Below are 21588 nucleotides of genomic sequence, written 5' to 3'. Positions count from 1 at the left end.
CTATAAATCCATGCATGTTTCTTGCATGTTAATAGCCGTTAAATTTTATACTCGCTTAATTTCAATGCTTGGTAACTTTTAATTATAAACAATAATTTTCTACTTGGAGTATAACAATGAGTTAAAAATGCATTTCATTTACATTTCATTTACATATTATTATGAATATTAGTTACGATTCCTGTCAAATCCATAACCACGGGCGACACCGCCTATACCTTGCTCTAATGTAGCACCTTCTTCTTCGTAGCCGTCTTGTTGTGCAAAGTCACTACCTAGACCAGACCATTCACGGTTTTGCAAAGCTTCTGCAGAAGTGGAGACTGTACCTTTGATAAGCACACCTCCTGAGACATTTTTGATCAAACTAGTAGATGAACTGGAGTTATCATTAGGATTGTCAATTGATAAATGTGTTATGTTTCTCAAGGGTCTAGAAGTACTGATATATCTACCTGTAACCGCATCAAACTCTGGAACCAAGCTATCTTCATTTACTTCATTGTTATAGCTCACACCATTAATGTTATCTTCTTCTTTTTCTTCTTCTCCTTTTTCTATCTCATTTAGGACTTGCTTAAAATCAACTAACCATTTCCCTGTCCAGGTCACTTTATCGTTTAGAGCCATTGTTAATTCATATGGAGTGATAATTGGCTTATAGAATTCATTATACTGATCAAGTATAATACCACTTTGACCGCAACCTAACACACACCAAATATCCACTGCTTCAAAATTTGCTAATTTTGCTACATTAGGTTTGCCAACTACGAATAAATAATGCTTTTTCCCATTATCCTTAATTAACTTGGATAATCTGCTTATTGTTTCTTTTGTATTTCTTAACGAAAGAGTGTTAACCAATATACCGATACAACCTGCTGTCCTTGCTACATGCATATATTTATAACGTTTCATTAGAGAAGGAAATGGTCCATTCATTATTGTATCGTCTTTAATATCATAAATTGATACAGATTGAAACATTGTAGTTAAATATAATAAATGGGGATCCATTGGTTTAGATATGTGAAATAATTGAAATTCCTCTCGAAGTTGATCATCATTGAAATTTTTAAAGTTGGTATCTATTGTGTATAATGCTCTATTGCCAAACGTATGTACCATTTTTAAAGATGGCTCTAATTCAGAATTTCCTAAAATTGTAACTTTGTCATTAGCAAGCTCTGGATTGATACTTGATAAGTATAGGTTTTTGTAATTTTCTTCTAATAGGGCTTTGTAAATCGAGGTAATATTATGAGAGTTAGGGAAGTCTGCCATCAAACAAATCTTAGCATCATGATCATCAAATTGATCTTTAAATTTTTCAATGACCTTTGAAGTATCCAAATAGGAGTTACCAAACGAGTAAACAACTGGTAATTTTTGAATTGCATTCAAACATGCATCTCCGAAGTGAACGACTATTTGTGACTGTACATGTTCCGATGCAACTTCATCAACACAACAAGCACTGTACGCGGTATCAGCTAATACCCAAAATTTTCTTGTACTCATATCTGGTGTCGTACTATTTTCATTCATATCCTTTTCAAGACCTAAAATTGGAACTTCATTGTTTAAGACTTCTTGTAATATTCCTACAACTATAGTTGAATCGTGAATTAAAGAATCTGGAAACTGTAATGTCACCTTATAGTATTCTGGATGATTTTTAAAATATTGAATTAAACCCTTAAGGTTGTAGTAGTCAAATATCTTTTCTTTAAGCTCATCCTCCGTATATTTACCTAGATAAAACTCTCTTTCTTTCTCTGTAGTAGAATATTTTTGGAAACTGAAGGTATTTTCATCTTGATCAGTAGACAAAACAGGAGGAACAAAATCATTGGATTCTATACCAGAGTCTGACATTGTTGGCGATTTGTAGATGTTTATTAGCTACCTCAAAATATGTAATCTTTTGCATGCTGTTGAATTGATTTTTTTTTACATTAAATATAGTGTCTAAAAGATTTATATCAAAAAATTTAGCGATGAGCATTTGAACTTACTTAACATATGATGGGCGTTTAAAATTTTTCAAATAGTAGACGATGTTATAATAAAAGCAATAGAGGGATAGCATTACTAATGTAAATAAAGAGGTATATATAAATTGCACTGTTTTCAAGAGATCGAATACATATAAATATATAAAGGTAGTTTGATTTATATTATCATTAACGATTGTATTAATTTTATTATGAGTATAGTAGATAATATGATACACATATATATGCCATGTTAAAATTTAGTTAAAACAAGAACTGGATTGATATTAATATTAATTCTTCTATTAAATGGAGGTCGATACATTGATAAAACATATATTCAATCCGTTTCTTTATGTAATTTTATTTGAATGTTATGTTTTTCTTTAGCTTATTAACTGTAATAATCTAAAAAAAAGTGTCTTAAGAAGTTCCTAGACCTTATGCAAATAAGCACTTCTTGATAAGTTTTATTCCATCTCGACGTCTTTCTCCTTCTCGTTAAGCAGCGCCTTGCCTTCTTCGTTATCTTCATCATCTTCAAATGCTGTTAGAATTGCAGTAATTCTTTGATATATTTCTTTATCATTTGAACTCAATTCATTTACTCTTAAATTAGATGGGTTTTTTTCCTGTAACCAGAAGAAATATTTCTCATTCGATGAGAAAATAATTGCAAATACTCTACCTGTAGTGCATGATTTAATTGGCACAAATACTGTTTCTCCCGGTATTAAAATTAAATTGATCGGGGTGTTATTTGGATTGTTTACGTCTTCTGTTGGCTTCCATTCAAAATCATAAAATCCTAATTCAGACTCTTCTTCACTAGCGTCTAGATGGATCTCACCTTGCACTGCCAATGGAATACATTCTTTTGTAACTTCGTCGAATTTAGCAATCCCTGCTCTGAACTTAATTTTTTTAGGTATTGATTTTACAGTCGACATATCTTATTCAATTTTTTTAAACTTCAAACACACTGTCTTCAACAGTTCGTCTAATTGCTCCACTACCCTTCAAATAAAAATTACTCAAACATTTAACAATAGTCACCATTGCTAAATAGTAGAATATCTTTAAATGGCTTCAATAATTTATATTATATAACTAGTTAAATATGTTTTGCCACCGACCTTAACCGCACATGTCCGGGCAACTAAAGTTTTTTGACTTTAAGGAACCCCACCAAAATTTGATATAAGTTATATAAGATTCACCAAATATGAGATATTTCTGTCATTTACTTTGAATCTGTGGTAAATTTAAATAACAATAGTTGGAAGATATCAGCAGGAACAATTATGGTTTTATTATTTCACAAAATCAACAGTATTATTAATAATTGGCGGTGACGATCAATCCGATTATCTAGACAGCCGGCATCGAAAGTGATAACATTTATCCAATGGCAATTATATACTATACGATGGCATTTTATTTTGGTATTAGACTAATAATACGATGTTGCGAACTGTAACGTTTGTGTCACACTATAGAATACTGTCTAATAAAAGTCGATCTGTTTAGTTTCTATCGACTCTTCAGTTTATTACAATGTAAGCAGCCGCTTACAAAATAGGCAATATTCACATGGTTAAAGAGACTTTCTTCTTTATAGTCTTCAACGTTTATAGATCTCAAATCCGTTCTATGCATCGTCATTCGATTCATAACTTAATCGGCGGTTATTTTTTTGGTATCCTTTGCTTAAGGATCCTCCCGTCTGCCTTTCAATTTCTCAATGCGGTCCTAAGATCTTACGCGCCGTTACTACTTAGCTGGTAGTTATTTTACGAAATTGTTTTTTCATGTGTTCGTTGAATCCTATCACAGAGACATTAATGAATATGCCTGCTTGGCGTACAGTATTTTTATATTTCATATTATCTCAATCGTACACTTAATTTGAAAGTTTTAAACTATTTCAATATACAATTAATGTGGTTGCAATTGTAGCTTTGATCCTTTGGTAGAATAATTTATATATATCCCAAGAGGATGAATAGTTGTTACAGTTAAAACAATCGAGATAGTGAGATACAATAATACTAATAAAACAGACCTACTAATAGAGTACTTGAATTTACTTTGAAAAATTAATTGTCTATGGTTCACTAATTCACTAATTTCATAATAATTCCTTAATAAGAACACATATTCCACCATAATCCAAGGCAATAAGGATAAATATATATATATATAGGCAAATTGACAGAAGATTTTTGTTTGTTCAAATTGAATAAGTAAACAGCACGAAATTAATTATACATTTAATTGTTACGAACATACAAAAACCGTTGTTAATGGCACCCGGAAATTATAAGGTTGCTAAACAAAGCAATGTCAATGATGACACATGGATCCCAATGGATAATTTTATTCATGCCATAATGGTAAAGCCGTTTTTACCATTATCAAAACTATCAAGTTTAAAAGATTATTCAAATAATTATCAAGATCTATACCCTGGTTCGGAGTTATACATTTTTGAACAGACAAAAATAAAAAATAGGAGTAGAGCATATTTATGTTGGGATCCCTTACCTCAAGATTATGTGGCTAGAGCTAATAGTTTAGGTTCAAAATTGCCTGATGTAAGTACGAAAACGACGATTTTTCCAACAAAATATGCAACGTTGAATCCTACTCGTTATACAGGGGATGTTCCTAGCTTAAAAATTCATCACAGTAAAGTTCAATCGTTGAATGAAAGTAAGATAAGTATGCCAGATAATTTTATGAATCAATTAAAAAACTCAGATAAGTTAGAGAACACGATACTTGTTGAATACCTTAAACTAGATAAAAAACCTCGCATTCCTGACTTTCCCATTTTTAGGTTCGATGAAAGACCTGTTAGAGATGAATTTGGACCGATTTTATCATTACTCGGATCTTACATTATGGTTTCATACACGAATAATGAGATGAATGCCTATGAACAATTGACAAAGTTATATTGCCAATTAGAAAAGATACATATTAAACTAAGGTTTAATCTGTATACCAACGACAATAAATCATTTTTAATACGGCATGCAACATCAATACATTCAAAAGCATGTAAACATTTAACACAAGATATTAAAAAGGAACTTCGCAATTCAAAGCTCAATGACAAAAGAAACTTATCTAATAAGATAGATTCTTCTGGTTTCAATGGTATATTTGCTCGTGACGTGAATACGGGTGAACTACTAGCATTGGGCAATAGTGATATCTCAACTTTCATGACTAGTAGTATATTTTTTGGGTTTTTAAATGATTTTCCATTGACTAATTTAGAGGCCATTCATTCATTAAATATTAACAAAAATAAGGAATTTTTTGAATTTACACCAGTTGGTATGTTGATAGAAGTGTTAGATATCAATAATGATGCCAATGGTTTGGATCCTAAATTTAGTAATGTATCAGCATCGATGTATCTGAGAACAAAAGATATTATTTTAACTGATTCATTCACTGTTAACATTAAAACAGATAATATTTTATCACTGGATAATATATCAACTGCACTATTTAGTAACATTGATGAAGAGAAAGCAGAAAATGAAACCATTTATCTAGTTGTTGTTCTATATGAGGACATACCAATTAAAATTAGCAGCAAAACAAAATCAACATACGATTTCACAGGTGCAACTTCTTCCCCAGAATTCAATTTTTTGGATTCAGTAAAGAGAGGTATATCGGTGGGAGTAGCAGATATAACAAGGGTATTTTCAAACAAAAAAGGTGCATTAAATACTGGCGTTGCCTATAAATTTAAAGTAAATTTATTTGGTTCTTACTTCGAGCCGGCTTCATCTATATCTAATACTAGAGAATATTCATCCACAGGGGGATGGGGTGAACTTATTGAAAATATTGTAAAGAGTTCTACCAAAGGGGTGGTAGTAAATCCAAGAGCAATATATCTTTGGATAAGTATTAAAGAATTTAGAGGGAAACTTGAATTAAATAGAATTATTGATTCAAATAATTTTGCAATCAAAAATATTCCTCAATATGGTTATGATGCGTCCTTAAATCCTGAAGAAAGAGTGATGTTAAAAATAGGCAGAGTGTCGATTTTAACAGATGACAACATTAGATCTAATGTTAGACTTATTTCCGTACGAATTGTGAGTAAGAATGCTAACTTATTATTTAGCACAAGTTCTACAGACGAGAAAACAAATGATTGGTCATTTATTAGTGCAATTCCTGGAGAAATATTGGGAGATGAGATAAGAGTTACAGGCATTGAACAGCTAATGGATAATGAGTCGATTTCGGTCTATGTTTATTTCAATGGGTTCTTGTCAGGCACAGGCGAAATTGATATTTTCAAAGATAACAAATTATGCTTAACACAAGGGTTTGAGGAGCTTATTTTACCTTCCTTCAATCACAATTGCAAAATTATTATTGAATTGTCTAAAGTTTATTTCGGTAATAAATTCTGTGTACCGGACGATGTTTCTAACTTTTTGAACTATGATAATATATGTAATCATCAAATAACCAATGAACAAACGGGATTAGAAAAGGTGTTATATTTAGAAAGAGTAGTGAGGAAGTTAAACAGTGTCGATATTAAAATTATCCAAAAATATACAACGGAGATATTTACTAAATATATAATGCTCTTCTGTGAAATTAATGAAATTGATGTTGATTATGATTTAAAGAAGGAGGCTATTATGGCCATTACAGGGAGTGGTAGTGAACTTCATTTAAAGTCCCTTATTGATAATAAAACCTTTAAAAGAAAAATTTTTGATTTTTCACTATCTTATTCAGTGGATAATAATGATGTTTTGCCAGATAAAACTAAATACGGAACATATTTGTTCAGAGCTATTGAAGAACTATTGGCTAACAAAGATAAGAAGTTTAGACATTTTCGTTTTGCGTGTTTGCAGTTATATGTATATGTGGTAACATTTATCACCATTAATGGAAAAGTTGAAGATCCAACTGGTTTAATTAAAAAATCAATTAGTTTTTATTGTGAAAACGTTTTGACGCTTGCTTCTGGTTCCGATAATTTTTCAGCAGAGGAACAGTGCTTAATAATAAAAGATATGGATAGTGTTATTGAGTTAATTCACAACTGGTTTCCCCCAAATGAACTTCTATATTTTATCGAGCAGATGCTTTTATCGTCTGAAGATAAGTTGATTTATGAAACTTACATTAGCGGTTTGTCAGATGCAAATGAACAACAATACGTTTATGAAAAATTATCACTTATATTGAAAGTTTTACGACTACAAAAACTAAAAGATATTATGTACGATACTAACGATGATAAGTTAGATAATGCTCGATTTATCTCAGCAGTTATGGATTTTACTCTAAACATTTATCAGGCTTCCTTAAATGGGCAGTTCAACATTTTAGTAATGCGTATATGCAATAGTGTTATTTTAGAGATACTTTTAAACGTTAAAAAAGATATAATTCAGAAGAACTTATTTAGATTACTGCCTGAATTTTGTAGAATATTTTTGGTTGTGGAGAAATATTGTCAAAATGAGCATCACTTCAGACCAAAACGCTTGTTTTCAAACTTATTCCCTGATGCTGCCCCACCTGATATATATACTGTCGGATCTTCCATGGGTTCTGTGGTATTGGTTGAAATACTGTTGGAGTTGGCTACTATAATATCAAAACTTGTATTTCTCACAGAAAATTTATACGGTAACTCTTTATCCATAATAACTATCATGAAAGATATAAATGGTCATATTTTATCAAAACATTTTCGGTCAAAATACTATTCTTCGTTTATTAATATAGATAGTCTCGTGCTTATTATTAATATTGTAAAAAGATTTGTAAAGGGTACATTTTATCCATCTGATTTATTATTGAGTATTACTGCTATGTTTCTGAAAATTTCTAATTTAATGCTATTGATGTATAAAGATTTTTTAATTTCAACGATTGAAACAGATGACAACGATACACTTGAGCATTTTAACTCGAAGCTATGGATCGAGTATCTGAAACTAACTTTGAAGATATTTAATCACAGATTATCATTTAATAGAAATCTCGCTATCATTCCTAGAAAAGCTATTCATAAAATCTGTGGTGATGTGAATGAATTATCCAAAACTATTTTCATAGAATGCTGGGACAGCTTAGAAAGCAGAGATGACAAAACTGAAAATATTAAAAATTATGGAGTAAATATACTAAGTTTTAGACAGCGTTATTTAGTTTTTGACTCTCCTTCTTTATTGCGTCATATTTTATCACTAGCATTGCGTATAGATGAAGAATCAATGTTAATAGGGTCTAGAATCATATTGCAAATGCTTCTTACATCTTGGAAGATAAAAAAAGCCTTATCTGATGTTAAGATTTTGATTGTTTTAGCCTTCTATAATCTTTCAATGTTGAATCCAATTATTTTTGAGAATTTGGATCATGTTAAGTTTATTAGAGCAAACTTTTCAATAATGAATATCCGGAAGTATGATGGTAAATTAATTGAATGTTTGCTACTATTTTACAATGAAATTTCACAATTTTTACTTTTGCTAATCCACACTCAAAGTACTCCAGATATTGAAGAATATGCAAACAGCCGAACTATGCTTCAATTAGATGTCCTATCATATTTATTAGATGCAAAAAGACCATTACAGTTTTATAAGTTATTGAGTGAACTTTTTAATCAATATATCGAAAGGAAAGATTTTGTCCAGGCTGCTTTGTGTTTAGAACATGTTGCTAATACGTATGATTGGAATCCAACCGATTATTTAGATGAGTTAACCTTTTTCTCTTTACCTTCACAATCATCATTCGAAAGAAAAGAATCATTATATATAAAGTCAGCAGAATATTTTGTGAAAGGTTCTAAATTAGAAAAAGCTTTAACTATTTACAAGGATTTAGCAACTGCTTATGAAAACATTAACTATAATTTAAATGGATTATCGTTTGTGTACCTTCAGATTTCAAAAATTTATAAGGACCTACAGACACTTGATAGATTAGATCCGTCATATTTTTGTGTTATGTTCTTGGGTTATGGTTTTCCAGCTTCAAAGAGAAATAAAATGTTTATTTATGAGGGTATGCCATTTGAGCACATATCATCTATGCATGCAAGGTTGCTGAGGTACCATCAAGGATCTACCATAGTTAATTCATTAAACAATGCGATGGAGCTAAAAAATGCACCAACTGTAGGTAAGTTCTTGTATGTGACAACTGTGGAACCTCAACTAAACATTTCCGATGAATATTATAGCAGCGAGACAAATTATGATTTAGCTAACAAAGTTAGAACGTACGTCGAGAATAGAGATTTAAAAACATTTGTATCATTGAGAAGATTGCCTGGTTCTACCTCAGTGGTAGATTTATGGGTTGAAGAAGATAAATATGTCACAGCAGCCACGTTTCCTACGTTGATGAACTATTCTGAAATTGTCTCCATTGTCATCAAAAAATTATCTCCAATCGAAAATGCCACCAGAATGTTACAGTTAAAAATTCAAGAATTGTGTAGTTTTGAGAATATATGTTGTAAGACCATAACAGAGAAAGGTCCTAGTAGCATCATTTACCTGGAAATGTCAAGGTGTGTTACTGGTACCATTTCAGCACCTATCAATGGAGGTATAATCCAATATAAAGAATTTTTTGAAATGTCACAATTGGCTAATAAACCCACTGAAGAGGAATTCATTATTTTGACCAAATTATTTGATGAATTGGCAATGGTATTAGGAAGATGCTTGGTATTATTAAGGAAGATAATCCCATCCGATGAATTAGAAAAAAGTCACGCAGCATTGGTTTCCCAGTTCAAAAAGAACTTCAAAAATGAGATCTTAAAGAACAATATCCTTATTGAAGATATGCCAATTGAAAAATTGACCAAATTAAAATCGAAACATTCAACTAAATAGAACATAGTATGACGAAATATATATAACTAAATGTATATCATGAATGTCATTAATCATGTATGTGTGTCGTCGTATACGCTGTATGATGATTAACCTCTCTCGAATGTGTATATCACTGCACACGACATTTGATTATTTTAAGTTTATTGGAAACCGCCACACAGAATCAAATTATAATTACAATTACAATTAAAGGATGAAAATTATACAAACTTTAGAGGTTCAATATATGATTAATTGTATTGAAGCTTAATGGTTTCATTAAGCTATTAAGAGAAGCAATATATTAGATTAAATTAACTTCATTTAACTATTTGTATAGTATACTTATATCTTTGTTTTAGGTTTGTTAAAGTTAGAGATCCCAAAGGTAACGAAAGACACTCACAAGGTTCCATTTTTGTTTTTTACCCTATTAATATTACAATGTTCAAGAATATATTCCGTACAACTGCCTCATTAGCCACTAGATCTGTCGTCATTACAACTAGACCAACATATGTTGCTCCAAGTTTTATTCGTCTATATTCTGCAAGCGCTTTAAATAAAGAAGATGTAACAAAGAGAGTTGTTGATGTTATTAGAAAATTTGATAAGTCTCTAGCTAATTCACAAATTGAGCCTAAAAGTTTATTCCATAAGGATTTAGGTCTGGATTCTTTGGATACCGTGGAGCTACTGGTCGCTATCGAGGAAGAATTTGATCTGCAACTACCAGATAAAGTTGCCGATGAGCTAAAGAGTGTCGGCGAGACAGTGGACTACATTATCTCTAACCCAGAAGCTAATTAATGCAAATCAATTGCCATATAAAAGTTAATATACTGGTTGGTTACATCAATATATGTAAAACAATTAGCCTTCTATTCCTAATTTATGATTAATATTGGGACACGTTGCAATGAGTGGAATTCTAATCTATGCTTTTACGCTTCTCCATGATCATCAAAGCATTTCTTTTATATTACTAATTGTGCTTTTTTATACCTATATATAAGTATTATCATGTTAATAATTTCAAATAATTAAAATATTATTTTTAAAGCTAATGTTAGTTTCATGACTTCCTCCTTTACTTTCGAACAAGTTGATTCATAATTTTTACTAAGAGTTGGTGATATATAAGACCCAATACTGTTTCTCACTATATCTTTTAATTAGTGCTCAAACCTTTTTGACTTTTCAATATACATGTTTTAAAATCTTGAAAATACTGAGATCCTGTTTTCAACTTATAATGAAAAAGTGCAAAATATAGCATTTATTTGGAAATATTCACATTTATAAAGATAATTTTATGCAAAAAAAAAGGTTACAGTTATAAGTAATTGATAATTCATGGGCTCTTAAGCATTTCAATTTATAATTGGTAGTTTATGCATCATTTTAGAATTTTACCGACAAAATAAAATACATCAGCAGATATCTAATATCGGTTGTCATGCTAAGGGCACGAACAGTTGTATCCAAATATGCTCCTAAGCACATTTCATACTCAACGAAAGCAACAGTTGTTAATGACTCTAAAAATTCATTGAATATCTCAGAAAAGAAAGTAGATAATATATTGAATGAAGTGAATAAGGACCAAAAATTGTATATGAACGATCCAGTGTCACCAGGGTCCATATTTTTCCTTCCTGATGGAACCAAGATATTTAATAAATTAGTAGAATTTATGAAATTACAACAAGAATATAAATTTGGGTTCAAAGAAGTTATAACTCCTCTAATATACAAGAAATCCTTATGGGAACAGAGCGGTCATTGGATAAACTACAAGGATGATATGTTCAGAGTAGAAAGTCAAGATAAATCAAAGGAAGAATATGGCTTAAAACCGATGAATTGCCCAGGTCACTGTATGATCTTTCAACATGCAGACAGATCATATTCGGAATTACCAATGCGATTATCAGATTATTCTCCTTTACATAGAAACGAAGCATCAGGTGCTTTATCAGGTTTAACAAGAGTTAGAAAATTTCATCAGGATGATGGTCATATATTTTGCACACCTGAACAAGTTGGGGAAGAAATTGCTAAATGTATTAAATTAATCGACTTATGTTATAAAAGGGTATTTACATTAAATCGTAATTCAGGTCCATCCTATACGTTAGAAGTATCAACAAGACCTGAAAAATATATCGGTGAATTGAAAACTTGGGATCATGCTGAAGATATGTTAAAAAATGCATTGGAATCTTTGAAAAAAGATTATTCAATAAATGAAGGCGATGGTGCATTTTATGGACCAAAAATTGATATTAAAGTTACTGATCATAAAAATAAGTCACATCAAGTGGCCACAATCCAATTAGATTTCCAATTACCAGAGAGATTCAAGCTTCGTTATAAAGATAAAGACAATACTTATAAAAGACCAATTATGATACACAGGGCAGTATTTGGTTCTTTGGAGAGATTTATCGCAATGCTAGTTGAAACTAACGAAGGTAGTTGGCCTTTCTGGCTAAATCCTCGTCAAGCAATGATAATTCCTGTAAATACAAAGAGCGCAGAACAAGTAAAAATGGCTAAAGAAGTGCATTTGAAATTAAAAGGTGAGGATATTGGCTCCAAGAATGATTTCAGTATTCCAGTTCCAAATAATGGATATCATTTCAATGTTGATATTGACTTAAGATCAGAGCCAATAGGGAGAAGAATAAAAGATGCCATTAATAAAAAGTATTCTTACATAATAACTGTAGGAGATAATGAAGTAAAATCAAATATCTATTCGATCAGAAACAGACAAACTTTTGAAATTGAAGCATTAAGTTATGAAAAGATTTTTGAACAGTTTAAAACATTACAAACAAATTACAGTTAGGTAAGGCAAAACACAAATAAATTATTCTTGTATCTGTAGATATAATTTCATTAATAGACATGTAAATAAATTCAATATTTATTAATTGAATACTCTAGTGAATAAAGTGGTTTGGAACTTTGCATTTCTGCTGGCAATATGTTTTCTGGCAAATACTTACCATTTTCATTTAAAAATTGTTCCCTGCATACTTTATCTTTTAGGCTCAATGCCTTTAATTGAGATTCACAGTCGTCCAGTATTTTTTGCATTTCCTTAGCAACTTGTTTCCTCCTGTTAATTTCCTGTAACATATTTTGGTAGCTCGACTCGAAATTTTGGTAAAAATGGTAGAGATCTTCGATATAGGACATGTCTTGAATGCATGTGTTTTTAAACTTTTCTATAATCTCTGCAATTTCCTTAAATATCAATAGATATTCATGGTTTGTCTTGAATTTCTTCAGAAGATCTTTAAATAGCTTTTTATATTCAAGGCTCTCTTTCTCTTTATTTGCTAAAAGTTTAGAAACAGAGTTAATTCTACCATTTATGTTTTTTACAGTTTCTTCCAGCGACTCGGAAATTATATGCAACTCATTATTATCAGCTTTGATTATCTCTGATAATTCCTTAAAATCTGGAGAAAATTCGTCGATATCACAAAGTAATTGGCATTGTTCGTAATGATGCGTAAGTGAACTTAAATAGTTTACAATGTCGCATTCTAACTCTTTGAGCTCAGTTGGATATTTCAATAATAGTTTTTGCATTTCATCTGAATCTTGATCAAAAGTTTTTTCGAACTTGAGAAACAGATCCTGCATATCTTTTTTAATCAACTCAGTGTCTATCTTATTCACCATTATTTGATATTGGTGTTTAATTGTATCTATATGCAACTCTATGTTTGGTATTTCATTTAATCTTGCCTCCAAGATATTCAAATTATCTTGTGAGATAAACGATCCAAGTGTTTGAAATTCATTGTCAAAAGTCTTTTTAGAGGGATCATTCAAAACATTTTTTGTATTTTCCAAAACTTCAGCTTGGTTTCGTATTAGTGCATTCCAGTGATGAAGATCTCTTACCATATCTATTAAAATAACCTGAGACCATTCCTTATTTATTAATCTTCTCTCTATGAAATCTCTTAAGATGTTATTTCTTAAAAACTGTACTTGCTTTTCAAGACTCTTCCTGATGAACTTACCTTTACCTATTGATTTTTCGAGTTCCGTTAGTCTATCTTTAATATTTTTGATATTAATATTAGTCTCTTGAGACACCACCTGTGCTTCTACTAAAGACTTCCTGGCATTATTGAGGTAATCCTGTGAACTCATACTATTTAACGGTTAATTATCTACTAATCTATATTCAATAATTTAAAATGTAACAAGGTTAAACTATTTAAATATCTTTCGCGACCATATACTATCACTCTATCTCCTGATTATCATCTATATTCACTTATTAAAATATTATTTCTACTAATAAACTAAATGATGAATATTCCATACCCTAATTTTTTAAAATCTTTTATAATTAAAGGCACTTAAGAAATTTAATGATGGTTTATTCAGTTACAAATAATTCAATGTTGGAAGAAGTTATAAAAAGATTATATCTATTTTAGTTGAAGATTATAGTCTGGAGGATATACCATTGTTTCTTTGAGAGGGACTCGAGCAATCTACTATTTAAAGAAGGGTTGTCCTTGAGTGGTCAGACTTGATTGAACGATGCAGAACTTGGGGCATTATGATCCATATGGATATAGCGAGAATGAATCTGATAATGCAAGTGATGGAATAAGTGTGAGTTCCGAACTAGACGGTAGGGAAGTGAATAGAGAAGATAGTAAACAAGTACATAAGGACGATAAATTAACTAAAAAATATGGGATTGGTGCAAGGTTACTTTCTAAGATGGGTTTTGTTGAAGGACAAGGTCTAGGTAGAGATGGAAAAGGTATTGCTCAACCCATTCATGCAGAACAAAGACCACAGGGCCATGTTGGTCTTGGCAGTTTTATAGGCGATAATAGGAAAGTTGAAGAGGCAGAAAACTTAAGAGATACATATTCATCGAGTTCCGATGAATTTGTATCTCATTCTCAAGTAAAATTCAATGCTTCAAAAACATTTCAATTAAATAATAATATTAATTTAAAGTTTAATAATGAAGAATTTAACCTGAAATTCTTGAAATATAAAGATAAATTACCATCTGAAATTGTCCAGAAATATGAAACAAATAAATTACAAAGTAATCAAAAAACAAAACTGTGGGGTTCATTGTCAGATTTAAGCAACTTATATGCTGAAGTTGATACTATTAACTCAAAACTTGAATCTTTAAATGTTAGCATTTCTTCATATGAACAAAATAGCTTGAAAATAGCTGCGTTACTATCTGAGTATCATCAGGATTTAAAATTATTGCCTGCAATTCTCTGTAATAATAACGATTACGATCGTAATGAAATAAGTTTTAAGAATTATCTACGAACTATTTTAGAATCAGTAGATTCTGATGAGTTGACTGATGAAATTGTAAGTAGACTCATAATGGAAAGATATTCGACAATACCCAACGAGATATTTTTGCAAGTGACAGAAGAGAAAAATTTAATATTCACCGAATTACAATACATTATCATGACATTTCCTTCAATATTCCAAAACATATCTAAAACTCTAAATTATTCACAATCTAGTTTATATAATGTAATTGTTCCTTCGATGAGAAATCTATGGCAAAGTTTGAAAGATGCAGATATTAAAACCGTAGATTTATTTCTGTTTTTATTAGGCACATATGCCACTGTCTTTGAATCTATAAAGATTAAAGATTATATTGAGAACAACATAATTTATCAATCATTATACAGTATTGTTTCAGATTGGGATCTCAATGATTCATATACAAAATATCCTATTTTAAAGTTGTCAAAGAGTTATTGGAATGAGGACTTACAGCAACTACTGCTAGAAAATTATAGATCTCATTGTGAAAGCTTCAATGCTGAAACAAACAGTTTCCTTTCTAAAGACAATAGGTCAATATTAGCTAACCTTATACCAAGACAGGACATGTACAAAGCGACTAGTATATATATTGTCCCAAAATTGAAGCAATCATGGAATCTCAATGTTGATATATTAAAGGAATTCGAAACTTGGAATGATAATTTCTTTGATAATACGGTTGGAACATTTTCCTTTGTTTCGTTGTTAGTTAATTTTCAAAATGCATTACCAAAAGAATATATATCATCATGGTTATTATGTATTCTAAACGAACTGAATAAGTTATTATTTGAGTTCTGTCAATATTCTAACCTTGAAGAAAGGGAACATATAAAAGCATTTGCGGCATGGTTTCTAGATAAATTGAATGCCGATTATTTTGATTTAGAGACATATATCCCAGCAGAGTTTGACATGTGTTTTGAGTTTATAGAAAGCCTCTCAGAGTCAGATCTAAAAGCAATTCATAATAAGTCACTTGAATTGCCTACTAATATTTTATAGATTAAGTTTTTAAATAAATGCATTAGAGAATTTGATTTTTCAATAGCAACCACTGAGTGTGGATGTTAACTATTGTCTTGTCTAATAGTTAATTAATTTATCCAGAAATATCATTATATGAGATAAAATGTCTGTTGTAAATGTTATAGAATTTTTAAATATGCTGCACAACTTATGAAACTATGTTATTTTTCAATTTTTGAGATGTCTGAAAATGCATACTGTTAAGTAGTCTGAAATGTGTTAGGCATAAATATACTATATTTAATATCTACAGGAATATATATTTAATATAACAACGATTAAGATATTGAGCTTTATTTCATTACTGCTGTCGTTGGTAAGAAATGGATATTGTGGCTCTAATTTATGGACAGTCATTCAGTCAGTATATGAAATTAAGCTTCACTAGATTCACTTGAAGAGTTTTCTGGTTGTGCTGATTGTGCTGGTGGTGCTGAGGCATCTGTTTTAGTTTTATCTGTTTCCTCAGCAGTTGCATCATCTTCATCTTTTAATTGCTCAGCATAGTAATCAGGGTATCTTCTGAAACAAGTTTGCATGGCTTGGAACTTTTCAACGCAATCGATACCTTTTGGTTCAGCTTCTGAATAAACAAAACAAGCAAACGCCTCTTTAAATTCTTCACCGCATGGACCATAAGCCATACCACCTAAACATGCACAATCCCAATTAATCTCACCAGTGTCTGGGTTCACTGCACCTTCGTGCTGAGCTTCTTCTTCAGTCTCACCCAATTTTTCCTCCTCGAAGGCCTGCAGCTCTAGAGCAGATTTATCATTGTCAACATTGACATTTTCAGTATCAACTGCTTCTTCTACGATAGTAGCTACAGCTGAACCATGATCTGGTGATGTAATTTTTGTAACTGTTTCCAATTGTCCACCTGTAACAGAATCACTTACAATTTCTGCCACAACCGATTCACCAATATCGATAAGATCTTTATCTAAATCATCCGAAGAAATATTTTGAGCAACCTCGAGTTCAGGTACAGCTAATGGTTCATCAACTTCAATTTCTGCAACGGCGGGGGTCTCGATTAGAGGTGAATTACTACCATCGTCGCTGTTGGTGACTTCAGTAACTTGAATTATTACTTCATCTGAAGCTTTCTTGTTATTTTTCTTAGAAGGTAAAATGTAAAGGACAGCGCCAAGCGTGATAACGGCAGCAACGGTGATGCCCATTAGCTCGTTTCTACGTTTATTGAGGCGTTCATAACTATTATTATCATTAAAATTAGCTGGATTAGTGGAATATCTCGCATTCAAGCCTGATAGCCTAATATTAGATTTCAAAGTACTGCGATAAGTGGATCTAAGCACACCATTAGAAGAACATCTACTGGCAATACGTAACCTTGCTAAAAACATTCTTAAATATTCTTCTCTTTTAGCTTGCTAGGTCAGTAAAAATAATTCACCGGTGATATACCGTTATAACACAGTTAAGGAAACTGCAAATTTGTGATAAAATATAATTACTTATGCATGTATATGTATAAATATGTGTGTTTATGGTTAAACTCGATGGCTGCAACTGTTTAAAATGATAGTTACTGGCTATTTAATGATTACAAATCAGTTAACCATTGAAATTTCACATTAAAGGGAATTCGTGAAGCGTGATTTGATGTTTCACATACTTTCAATTTTAAAATTTACCAAAACCTCTAGTTGCTGACTTTTGTTTATATAAGACAATAAAGAATTTGGCTTAACTTCTTAGTAAAGTATTAATTTATTCAATGGTGTACGAAGTGTTAAAAAGAGTTTGCAGTTACTGTACCTTGTATATTCTTGAGATTTCGAAGCCAGTAAGAAATTAGAGAGCTCGGTTTACGGATTTTTGTTGAGTGGCTTTACATTTTACATTTTGATTAAACATTATGAAGATTAATTATATTGGTATCTTCCGTAATGGTGAAGGTGATGGAAAAGCTTTAGAGCTATCTGAGGTTAAGGACTTATCGCAATTTGGTTTTTTTGAGAGAAGCAGTGTTGGTCAGTTTATGACTTTCTTTGCCGAAACTGTCGCCTCGAGAACTTCTGCTGGTCAAAGGCAATCTGTCGAAGAAGGTAACTATGTTGGACATGTCTACGCTAGAAGCGAAGGTGTCTGTGGTGTCTTGATAACTGACAAAGAATATCCAGTTAGACCTGCATACACATTACTAAATAAAATTTTAGACGAGTATTTGGTTGCTCATCAACCAAGTGAATGGGAAAATATAACAGAAACAAATGAAAACTTGAAATTCAAGGAGTTGGAAATATACATCAACAAATACCAAGACCCATCTCAAGCGGACGCTATCATGAAAGTTCAACAAGAGTTGGATGAAACAAAAATTGTTTTACATAAAACTATTGAAAATGTATTACAAAGAGGTGAAAAGTTGGATAATTTGGTTGATAAATCAGAGTCATTAACTGCAAGTTCAAAAATGTTTTATAAACAAGCAAAGAAAACAAACTCTTGTTGTGTGATTGTTTAAATGTTTGCCATTGTGAACCTCTCCCATTCTACAGAGGGCAGGAGCAATAATGGAAAAGAATGTAGTATTTACAAAATATAATAGTAATTAGCATATGTGTATAACATGAAGAAAATCAAATTAATAAAAAATAATAATATTGATAGCATTGGGAGGGTTGTAACAGTTTATGCCTTCATCTATTATATGTTTTATGCAATGTGTACATAAGAGACTATCCCCATCATGGCCGTATATATGATTTACATGGAAAAAATTAAGCGACCCCACTGAGGATTGAACTCAGGATCTTGCGATTAACAGTCGCACGCCTTAACCAGCTTGGCCATGGAGTCTACTTATTTTGTTTCCTATTGTAATACGGATACTACAATAGACAGAGTTATGACAGGATAATAATATAACAGATACAGATGTAAGACAGACTATTATATTATGGCAGATGGGAAGTGCAGGATCGGATCTTCTTATTATTTTCAACGTAAAACAGAAACTTGCTTCTTTTTATATATTCTACATAATATCTAATAATAAGTTACATGATCATCCAAATACTAGAAGTATAAATAGGTCTCCTATTTATACTTTTAGTTTAGCTACAATTTGCAATGTGCCTCGTTGAACTTGTCATTGCATTCGTGGCGACATCAGCTGTTCCAGTTGGTGACAATATTTCCTAAACAGGAAATATCAATGTTTCGTAACTGTTTCAGTAATAGTTCCTAAATAGGAAATATTATTACTGTTATATCGTAATCTAACTCTTGCTGAGCTTATATTACAACAGTAAAATAGTTGAATAGCTTTATTTATCGGAGTTAAGTAACTATCCTTTAATTAATTGTGGTTGATGTTGTGACATTTGCATCAATTTTTGTCCAGAACTGGAGATTTAATAATTAGTTATCAAATGGAACTATGCTTATAACTTACTATACAATGTAGAGATTACCTCTTTACGGGATTATTGCTACAAACCTGAAACACTGATGCCTACAAGAATATAATGACATAAATTCAAAAACATAAATAGTACTGTAGAACCATCGATCACACTTGTCCAACGAAATAGCACCGTTTAATTGGACAGAAATGTAAATTAAAATAATATATATATGAAACCTCAGTAATTAATGGATGAAGAACTCATCAATCTAGGTTCAAGACACCGGAGAGATTAATCTGAGTATATAATATAACAACATAGAAATTTAATATATTAAAATAATAGACACATCTATTAAGCAAATAGTTCTCTAATAATATTTACCATGTATAATCTATTTAATAAAAGAACCAAGCAGATTAAACAGTAATAATCCCATCTTCTTAATAATGAATTATAATATCCAGAACATCAACCCAGTCATCGTTGGTAATATTGAACATGTCATTGCTTCAACGCTTGTTTCTCCACAAAAATATTACTGATACAGTCTTGTTAAAGACATATTTTTAGTAGCAGTAACAGTTGAACTTGAAAAACGGTGACAAACCAATCAAGAAAACGTGTATGAACAAAATAGAAATCCAGTTAGATTGTCATCCTTTGCAATAGAATAATTGTTATAAGGTATAACCTGCTGCTGCTAGGTTAAGAAGTTTGAAAATCGGAATCAATTTAACATTTTCTTTAACTTTCTATTTTTTAACTCAATTGGATTCTCAAATTTGGCTTTTGCAACGTAAATGTGAATAATCAAACCTCAGATGGTTAAATAAATTTCATCCAAATTAGATCAAGCAAAACTTTATTTCAAAAAAGTCTTAATAAATTTACATCTACCTGCTACACGAATAGTTACTGTTGCCAAGAGGCCTTTAGGTTATTCTTTATTTATAATTTCCATAAAATTCCATGTATAATATACAGATCATACGAAATAAGTAGATCACTGTTGTTTTCAAATAGTGATAAAAATAATGGCACTGATATTATTGAATGTTGTCAAGATTATAAGCCTTGCATGAAATGAGCCATTCTAACTGAATTGTAAATTGTCAGTTGCATTCTATACTGGCATAATTTTGAATGCACATTTAAGAATAGATAATACTTTACATCAATATTCGCATGTTCGCTCGGAAATGAATACTTATAATGATAAGAATGATATCCAGCCATATAAAGGCACAACTTTCTCTTCAAACAATTTCAAATTATGAATATCATTTTTCTACCATTCTTATTCTCCGAATCTTAACAGAGAATATTTGAGACAGAAACCATAATAAATATAGTATTATAAAGACAAACTATATAGCTTAAAATACCATTTCCCAACGGTCACATTAGGGAAATATTAAAGAACTTTAAATAAATGTACCCTTCAAACTATTAATTACCTTAAACGCAGACATTCTATTGACATTTAATCTAAAGATTTAACTTCAATTGGAAAATAATCAAAATCTCATTTTATTTTCCTTTTTAACCCGTAATAGTAGTAGCGAGATTAATGTTTTTCCGATAATACTAAATATCATCTGAAGAAATTTAAGCATAAAATATTAAGAAACATTCATTCTAACTTAATGTAATTAAGTATCTATTAATAATTTTTTATTAATCTCAATTTCTAGCTTTGAATTTAAAATTGTATAATACTGCATTATAGAGCATTGTACAAACACACACAGTCACACACATATATATACTCCAAAAACTTCATATACATTATTTTGCAAGGATATTGTTCTTTTCATTAAGTGAGATAACAAACTACTGGTAAGAAGGGTGAACAAATAATTATAAAATGGTTAGTAGGTCGTTATTACTGAC

General features: G+C 30.9%; 9 protein-coding genes and 1 non-coding gene across 10 annotated transcripts; 5 read left to right on the top strand and 5 right to left on the bottom strand.

Annotated features, from left to right (window-relative positions):
• Positions 1 to 168: 168 nt before the first annotated feature.
• Positions 169 to 1881, bottom strand: DPH2 (2-(3-amino-3-carboxypropyl)histidine synthase; the record flags this gene model as incomplete). Its single annotated transcript, XM_003684250.1, has 1 exon — positions 169 to 1881. One exon carries the CDS (start codon positions 1879 to 1881, stop codon positions 169 to 171), a length of 1713 nt encoding a protein of 570 aa, XP_003684298.1.
• A 589-nt stretch (positions 1882 to 2470) lies between these two features.
• RPN13 (proteasome regulatory particle lid subunit RPN13) lies at positions 2471 to 2950 on the bottom strand (the record flags this gene model as incomplete). Its single annotated transcript, XM_003684249.1, has 1 exon — positions 2471 to 2950. The coding sequence occupies one exon, from the start codon at positions 2948 to 2950 to the stop codon at positions 2471 to 2473; it is 480 nt and encodes a 159-aa protein (XP_003684297.1).
• A 1356-nt stretch (positions 2951 to 4306) lies between these two features.
• On the top strand, positions 4307 to 9928 carry DCK1 (guanine nucleotide exchange factor DCK1; the record flags this gene model as incomplete). The annotated part of the gene is made up of 1 exon (XM_003684248.1): positions 4307 to 9928. The coding sequence occupies one exon, from the start codon at positions 4307 to 4309 to the stop codon at positions 9926 to 9928; it is 5622 nt and encodes a 1873-aa protein (XP_003684296.1).
• A 426-nt stretch (positions 9929 to 10354) lies between these two features.
• Positions 10355 to 10720, top strand: ACP1 (acyl carrier protein; the record flags this gene model as incomplete). The annotated part of the gene is made up of 1 exon (XM_003684247.1): positions 10355 to 10720. The coding sequence occupies one exon, from the start codon at positions 10355 to 10357 to the stop codon at positions 10718 to 10720; it is 366 nt and encodes a 121-aa protein (XP_003684295.1).
• Positions 10721 to 11369: 649 nt separating this feature from the next.
• On the top strand, positions 11370 to 12767 carry MST1 (threonine--tRNA ligase MST1; the record flags this gene model as incomplete). The annotated part of the gene is made up of 1 exon (XM_003684246.1): positions 11370 to 12767. The coding sequence occupies one exon, from the start codon at positions 11370 to 11372 to the stop codon at positions 12765 to 12767; it is 1398 nt and encodes a 465-aa protein (XP_003684294.1).
• Positions 12768 to 12838: 71 nt separating this feature from the next.
• ATG17 (protein kinase regulatory subunit ATG17) lies at positions 12839 to 14092 on the bottom strand (the record flags this gene model as incomplete). The annotated part of the gene is made up of 1 exon (XM_003684245.1): positions 12839 to 14092. The coding sequence occupies one exon, from the start codon at positions 14090 to 14092 to the stop codon at positions 12839 to 12841; it is 1254 nt and encodes a 417-aa protein (XP_003684293.1).
• A 399-nt stretch (positions 14093 to 14491) lies between these two features.
• Positions 14492 to 16285, top strand: SPP382 (mRNA splicing protein SPP382; the record flags this gene model as incomplete). The annotated part of the gene is made up of 1 exon (XM_003684244.1): positions 14492 to 16285. The coding sequence occupies one exon, from the start codon at positions 14492 to 14494 to the stop codon at positions 16283 to 16285; it is 1794 nt and encodes a 597-aa protein (XP_003684292.1).
• A 398-nt stretch (positions 16286 to 16683) lies between these two features.
• On the bottom strand, positions 16684 to 17682 carry MIA40 (Mia40p; the record flags this gene model as incomplete). The annotated part of the gene is made up of 1 exon (XM_003684243.1): positions 16684 to 17682. The coding sequence occupies one exon, from the start codon at positions 17680 to 17682 to the stop codon at positions 16684 to 16686; it is 999 nt and encodes a 332-aa protein (XP_003684291.1).
• Positions 17683 to 18197: 515 nt separating this feature from the next.
• On the top strand, positions 18198 to 18806 carry YKT6 (palmitoyltransferase YKT6; the record flags this gene model as incomplete). The annotated part of the gene is made up of 1 exon (XM_003684242.1): positions 18198 to 18806. One exon carries the CDS (start codon positions 18198 to 18200, stop codon positions 18804 to 18806), a length of 609 nt encoding a protein of 202 aa, XP_003684290.1.
• Positions 18807 to 19067: 261 nt separating this feature from the next.
• Positions 19068 to 19141, bottom strand: TPHA0Btrna8N. Its single transcript has one exon. It is a non-coding gene; the product is annotated as a tRNA-Asn (tRNA).
• Positions 19142 to 21588: the final 2447 nt, after the last annotated feature.

This window comes from Tetrapisispora phaffii, chromosome 2 (assembly GCF_000236905.1).
Source record: "Tetrapisispora phaffii CBS 4417 chromosome 2, complete genome".
NCBI classification, from domain to species: Eukaryota; Fungi; Ascomycota; class Saccharomycetes; order Saccharomycetales; family Saccharomycetaceae; genus Tetrapisispora; species Tetrapisispora phaffii.
The sequence above is the reverse complement of the archived record's forward strand: the minus strand, read 5'-3'. Positions and strand labels throughout refer to the sequence as shown.